The 7,472-nt window shown below is 39.0% G+C and overlaps 2 protein-coding genes across 2 annotated transcripts in view; both read right to left on the minus strand.

Moving 5' to 3' along the window:
- The window catches only part of ggcx (gamma-glutamyl carboxylase), a 198,885-nt gene that overhangs the window by 58,974 nt on the left and 132,439 nt on the right, over nucleotides 1–7,472 (minus strand). The window lies entirely within an intron of this gene.
- drg1 (developmentally regulated GTP binding protein 1) lies at nucleotides 509–7,181 on the minus strand. The gene is made up of 9 exons (XM_084035269.1): nucleotides 7,015–7,181; nucleotides 5,799–5,922; nucleotides 5,485–5,660; nucleotides 5,316–5,385; nucleotides 4,705–4,874; nucleotides 3,112–3,242; nucleotides 1,899–2,066; nucleotides 1,631–1,753; nucleotides 509–887 (listed from the first exon to the last, which is right to left on the minus strand). Exons 1-9 carry the CDS (start codon nucleotides 7,051–7,053, stop codon nucleotides 788–790), a joined length of 1,101 nt encoding a protein of 366 aa, XP_083891395.1. The 5' UTR covers nucleotides 7,054–7,181; the 3' UTR covers nucleotides 509–787.

Genomic DNA, 7,472 nt, shown 5'->3' on the forward strand with positions numbered 1-7,472 from the left:
TTTGTTCTGTGGAGTCTCGTTAGTTGTGAACAGCTGTGGTACGACGTCCCCAGACTGCGTCTGAGTGAATGAACTGATTAACCTGAGTGGCCGTCCCTACCAGAAAGAGGGGGGGGTGGACCACCGGCCTGAATAACTGCCTTCATCATCAATGTCACATAAATCGTTTAGCTGGACGGGGGCTTTCAAATGACTTCTTTTCTCTGAGCCAGACTCAAATGGTCGCGGTAACGTTGTTGCTCAGTGCCGGTGTGTTTCTGAAGGATCCGCGGCGCGTTACAAGTAAAGGAGCACACCATTCTAATGATGCAACATTTCTGTGACAGACCACATGTAGCACATTAGATCGTGTTGATTTAAAGAGAGGAAAGACTTGACACATTCATGTTAACTCTGGAGTCACCCTAATGAAGGCAAGAGAGCTGAACATGCTGAACAAAGCGTGGTGTACTTGAGAAGCGTGCTCTGCCTTTGAATTCTGACAGCTGGGGAAGAAGAAGGAAAACGCTGAGATTCTGTAGTGTATTTATTGAACAGATTCTTTTTTATTTCAATGCAAGCCATAACCAATATTCAATATGAACTATTCATGGTGTTACTGTTGGTTATTTGAAATGTGACACTTACATTCATGTCATTTGGTTTTTAAATTACAGCCAAAATAAAACAAAAAAAAACCTAAACTGCATGACACAGATGCTCTGATGCACATGTTTGTTGATTTACTGAGCGGCTGAACAGAACACTTGGTGATAAACGGGGCCATGCAGCGAACTACAACTGCTTTCTACTTTTTCACCAGCTGGATAACGTCTTCATCCTCCATCACGTGGTCCTTGCCCACCTTTTGAGGGTTGTGTTTGACAGATGCTCCCCACACCAGTGCGCTGAAAGAAAAGCATATTGAAATGTTTGAACATAAGCTTTAAATTTTACACCACAAATATGAAGGCACAAAAAAAGGATGAAAGAGCTCATCGTGTTGTATTTCACACCTTAATTACAGCAGAAAATCAGTTATACAGATACCTTATTTAAACAGGAGGGTCCCATTGAGGTACATGATCTCTCTATTATTCTGATTTGCTACAGCAACAACGGTACTGCACTATAAAATAACCTAAAGGTACAATGACATCCTTTAGTCACAAAGGCTTTCAAATCACGCGTGTCACTGTTTGACCTATTAATTCCCAAGAGGATGGGTAATGCTTAGCAGCACTAACCTATCGACTGATTGATGATCTTGGCTCTCCCATTTGGAGATGGTAGCGCTAAACATCACCCCTGATCCTAATCCAGACTCAACTACATGCTTATCTGGTGTACCTTGCTTAAAAGAGGGCAATGGCTGCAATTAAAGCAACTGTGCTGTTTTAAACCATTTAGTAAGAATCACCATCATCCTGGAAGAAACTGAAATTGTGTGGAATAAATAAAGATATATATACAAAAACATGTACATACATGTATTTACCCCCCCTCCTCCTCTCAATTGGATTAAGGCATGATGAAATTTTAACAAAAGATAGAGGAAAAGGCCTTCTGTAGGGAGTAGTTTCAACATGGCACACACGATCAATTAGTGTGCTAATGTTCCTTTAAATCCCTCAAAATCTACCATACTCACTACTTGAGTTCTTTGAGGAGGCTTTTGTGAATCTTGAGGCAGAAATCCTCGACAGTGGTATGGTCGTCCGGGAGCACAACAGGAGATGTGTAATCAGGAAGCTGGCCTTTGGGTTTCGTGTAGCTGCAAATTAACACATGATCGTAGTCAAATCTTCCACTCTGAACCAACAAAATAACATTTCACATAGATTCCATGCTCTGCACCATTCATCCCCAACTCTATCAACTCCATCCAGACCGCCTATGGGTGTGTGAACAACTCTTACATGCGCACGAGCTGCAGGTAGTCCCACAACTTCTCCAGCAGGTCATCAAAGTTCCAGCGGTGATGGGCTGAGATGGGCACACAGTGGGGCACCTTGTAGATGATGTCCAGCTCCTCGATGGAGATCTGATCGATTTTGTTGAGCACATAGATGCACGGGATGTAGACCCTGTGGAAAACAGAATGTCAGTGACTGCAGTCTGTGACATTTCTGCATCGTCAGCAAATATAAATGTGAATTCACACCTTTGTGTTATAAATGACGTGTGTGTGTGTGTGTGGCACATATGCATGATCTTTTTTTTTTTGCTCCATTTGTGACGTTAAGTTACTTTGAAGCAAAATGAGAATGAACTGATATGTTCTACATTTTAGAACTAAAACATACTTTATTTCCGTACAGGAACCTCTTGATTAAAAGAGGACTTTGTCAATGCGTGTGTGTGTGGCAGCGATGCGGTCTCGCTTGCAAGGCTGGAGAGTACTGCTGAGACCAAGCTGGTTAGCATGCAGTATTTTATGATGGTTCGTGGTGTTACAGAGAGCATTTATGCAAAACAGACCCTGTGAATGATTTGTTTCTATACAGATGCAGGTATGTGAATTATGCATGGCTATTTCTTTTGTTGTAATATTTTACAGAAAGAATATATTTGGTTACTTTACAATAGTTTTATTTATCCCACTGCAACACTGCAACATCAAAATCATTCATGCCCTGCATTCTGATCCGGTATTTTCGCTAAAAAGGTAAAGTGAGCATTTATGCAGAAGAGATCCTGTGAATGCTTTCACTACAACCGCAGGGAGGTAATGCTGTTGCTATGTCTGGTGCCTTGCAATAAAATGCAGAGACAGTGAAGGGAGAGGAAGTCCTTGTCCAATGTGCAACACAGCACAGAGTTCTACCCGCTGCACATGCCCCACTCCACATTATCCATTTACTTGATTTTAAAGCATTTGCCGAGTTTTAGATTGAATTACATTGAGGAATGGCTATCCCACAGGCTTTTAACTAAGAGAGACCATACATTTTTTATTTTTTTTTTAAAAGGAAAGCGTTCTGAAAATGATATTGCGGTTAGAACCCATAAATAGCATTTTCAAATTTATCTGCACTGGTGTAGTGGGAATTGAAAGGATTTAAGATACCAAGTGACCACACCCTTTGGGAATGACTAAGGCGGGCCCATTCTGGCACTTCAGCAGCTTACCGATTTCCCTCCACCACATCAATGAGGTCATCAGCTGTGGAGTCACTGCGCAGAGTGATGTCGGCGTTGTGGATCTTGTACTCTGCCAGGATACTCTTAACAGTCTCCCCATCTAGCTCGGTTTGTGCACACTAAAGAGAGAGAGGGGATGACAGATGTGATTACAAGCAACACGAGACAGTGAGACAATGAAAAGTACATACTTTATACATATGACATTGTAAAATTAAAGTGCAGTTTAATGAAAATCTATCAGTAAAATTATATAATCATGGCATTTATCAAATAAAATATAAATGCTGATATTTTGCATAGTGACAGGAGAATAAATGTGTTCTGTGTTCTGAGTATCTTGGTTTGTGTAATCTTATATACGTCCACCAGAGGGTGACATTGAAAAGTGTTTCAGTGTTTGTTACTAAGGTAGCTCATGTAAAATATATTTTGTGCATTTGATTTGGCAAGTGTGTAAACTTTTAACCTACGGACACATAGGATTGTCATGATAAAATATAAATCTTTAAAAAGAACACAAAAATAAATGTGGAAATATAATGACAAATAAAACAAATGATTAATTAAGCTTTCCATAGTAATTGTGTATTAATTTATGAAAATGTTTATCTTTTCAATATTAATGAATCTTTGTGTAAATGTGTTTTATTCTTATTTATGTATAATTCTTTACCCCTGCTTTTTCCTGATTACTTTTGCCATTCCTTGAAGTGCCAAGCTGTCAATCAACTAGCGCTGGGCTTCTGTGAAAAGGGCCTATTAACTAGTCAGCCTGGACAGGAGGCCTGCCCACAGCCTGGTGATTTACAGCGTGGCTCTTCAATGAATTGCAATGAAATAGAAAAGGTAATAGAGAAAAGAATTAGGAAAATAAAGGAATAAAAATAAATATACATTATATCAAATGTATAAATTAATATTCCTATAATTATTTTTTAAACATATTTGTCTTTATATTTCTGCATTTTTAAAGCTCATCATTTTCTTTGCACATTTTTAATTTACCCATTTATTATTTTATTTCTTTCTCTATGTTTCAAATTTAGATAATTTAATTTCACAGGTGTATTCTTTATTATGGCACACCTATGAATCCATACTTTAAAGGTTTGCACTGATCTGCAGAATCTAATGAATGAATGAATCGAATGGGGACAACACATTTTTAGGTATGTGTATCAGCTTAGTAAACACTCATCCAGACTGGACTCAATGTTGCCCTCTGGTGGTAATGTTAAAGATTATATATTATTATGTATGTACTAATATCTTGAAACCCACACACAGGTTTTTAAAGGATTTAAATCCAACATACTGAATAACCACATTATTGAATGACATCCTGTAATTGACTATTCATTTTTAGAGTGATTAATGATATTCTCACTTTCCCAGCTCATGATTCGATTGAACAACAAATATACAACCAACATTTATAAACACTGTCAGTACGTATCACACTAAAACCAACAAAAAACTGTTGATGAGCATCACAATAAACATTTCAGTGACTCGGGAGAGGTGAAAATGGTGAGTTTGGATTTCTGTATTTAAATCGCCGTCATTCGTGAGACATACTGTAGCTGTGAAGTTGATGCCCCCTTTGTCCTTCCTCTTGAAGCCAATGTTGGGTGGCTGCTTGTTAAGTCGAATGCCAAAGCCCTCCAGCTCATGTTCTATTAGCTTCTTATGGCCAAGAGGCTTCAACACATCGAGCACTATCAAGATTAGGTTGCAAGTTCGAGCCACTAAAAGAGAGGGAGGAGGGAGAAGCAGACATGGGTTAGACTAGAGTGGATGAAGGAATTATATAGCTTCTGTAGGAGTTTAACATTAGGTATTCACAATCATTTAGGAATAATAACACTGGTGTGGTTCTACTTTTTTTGCCCACAAAATGTATCAAAATGTTAAAAAGCATGAGCTGTATGCTAATAGTATACATACACTTTAGAAGAAAGCTTTTGCACTTATTGTGAAAAAACAGATACAACTTTTGTGTGGAAAAATGTGTTTAAAACAGTCTCTAAGCATCACCGTTCTTTATGCAGTGAAGTGTCTCAATAAAATGGAACATTATCACACAATATCAATGGAGAAAGATCTAAATTTACCTGTATCATCCTTTGTATTCTATAATTCTACTCAATGAAAACCTGCCTTAGTCGAAGCAGATATAACTTCTTTACCTGCAATGACCTGTCTGCCTCTTCCTTTGCCATCCTTGGCCCCCTCAATGATTCCTGGGAGATCCAGCAGCTTTGAAGGAAGATGCAAGAAAGTAGAATTAGCAACCCACTGGAAACATATCACACTGAAACACTTTTGCAGGTACTGAACAAAAAAAATGTGTTATACCTGAATTTTGGCCCCCTTGTAGCGAATGACTCCGGGTACTGTTGTCAGAGTGGTGAACTCGTAGGCGGCGACCTCAGAGTACACACCTGCAAGGTTACTTAGCAGCGTTGACTTTCCCACTGAAGGAAAACCAACAAAGCCGATACGAGCATCACCAGTTTTTGCAACATCAAAACCTAAAAAGACAAAAGAATCGGAAACATGAATCAATAAAATATCGACTATGATGCTTTAGATGACAGAAAAGCCATGCTTGCCTTCAAATCTAAATAACAGCAGAAACTGTACCAAGAATGTAGGATTTGTGGTCTTACCTTCTCCTGTTGCACCACCAGAGCCTCCTTTTGGCGTGATGAGCTCCCTCCTCAGTTTGGCAAGACGAGCTTTGAGCAGACCCAAGTGGTGAGCTGTGGCCTTATTCCTCTGTGTTCTGGCCATCTACAAATAACAGTAACAACACGTGAGATCTCATACTTTTTCCTTGACATCACATTTCTGTAACAACCAGTGAGCAGTAGTATGTTAAGTCTGGCAGAATTAAACACAATAACAGAAATACAATAGCTTCTGATAAGCTATATATTCACTTTGGAATATCTTTTTAATATAGAAAGGGGACTCTAGATTTGGTCCTAATTTACATCAGAAGTGCATTAGGAATAGACATTTTAATGGCCGCAGACAGGATGACTCAATTTCAGGGTTTGAACTGTTGATGTTTTTGATGTATTGTTTTAAGACAGATTTTAAAGACAGGGAACCTATCCTTTACACATGTTGAACTCTATATCCAACCAAGTTGGATACTTAATAGTTTTAAGTAAATAGCTGGTAGGATATAAGATAAAGACTACAACCCATCTGTTTAAATGGGATTTCCTACCTAGCATCTCTCCATGTCCTGCTATGTTGAACCATTTCAAGACAGTCCTAAAGTCCTTACCATGCACCTCTGTTTTCTCAAAGTTCTTGTTCAGGGATATTTTTCAAGTTAACATTCAAATGCCACAAATAACTATCATAAGACGGCATTATAACAGTTTTAAAGTCAGATACATGGTATAGCTAAAGCCCCATTTAATGTGAGGGAACACCGGCTGACACGTCGATAACAATGGCTGCTGAAAAAGACAATGTTATTCCGGAATGAGTTTTGATGTTTCGTGGGCTAGAGAAGAAAATATGTATGAACGGACTCTGGTGTGGATGCGGGATTTAATAAAACACCGCACATGTAAAGTTTCGCGGTAACCGTATCTATGCTATATTAATGTCATGACGTTATGGGGTCGAACGTCCTTTAACTTCTAAATAATAAAGCAGTTACACGTCGTATGAATAGGTAAAACAGCTTTTCGATACACACTGTAACCTGTCAAGCAACTGTAGGCCAGAAATATTAAGTGTAATACGTGGTCCAGCTGTGGGAGTTGGCTAATAAAGCTAGTTGCTAGCGGTAACTGCTAACTAGCAGTTAGCGTGTAGCTAAAACGTGACTGATTCGGGTTAGCCAACCGGCTACTACCTTACCTCACTTTCAATCTCCGCTATTTTGGCGAGTATACTCATGGTGACGGAGATTCCTGTGTGCAGCCAACGTTTCCGAAAAAAAGTTGAAACGATTTTATTTGGACGTTGGCAAAGTTAGATGGTGTTTAGCTTCAGTTTAGCATGAACACGGGTCCACGCCACGCAAGTAACGCTGTGGGCTGCTTGCTCGCGGGAAATCTCGCGATGGTTTACAGTGGAGCAATATTCCCGGTGCGTTGACTGTCAGTACATTTGAAAGAGAAATAGAACAGTTAGCCTGAATATAATCAGAGTTGTCCACTCTTTTTATATGAATGAGATGAGGGAGTGTGGTGGAAAGTAACATGGAAAATATATTTACTATACTAAATACTAAAATATTCCCTTCTTATCCTACTTCATACCTCTATACTGCATTTCAGAGGCAACTATTGTACTGTTTACTACTGCATTTATTG

Source organism: Eutrigla gurnardus (assembly GCF_963514095.1).
Source record: "Eutrigla gurnardus genome assembly, chromosome: 19".
Lineage (NCBI taxonomy): Eukaryota > Metazoa > Chordata > Actinopteri > Perciformes > Triglidae > Eutrigla > Eutrigla gurnardus.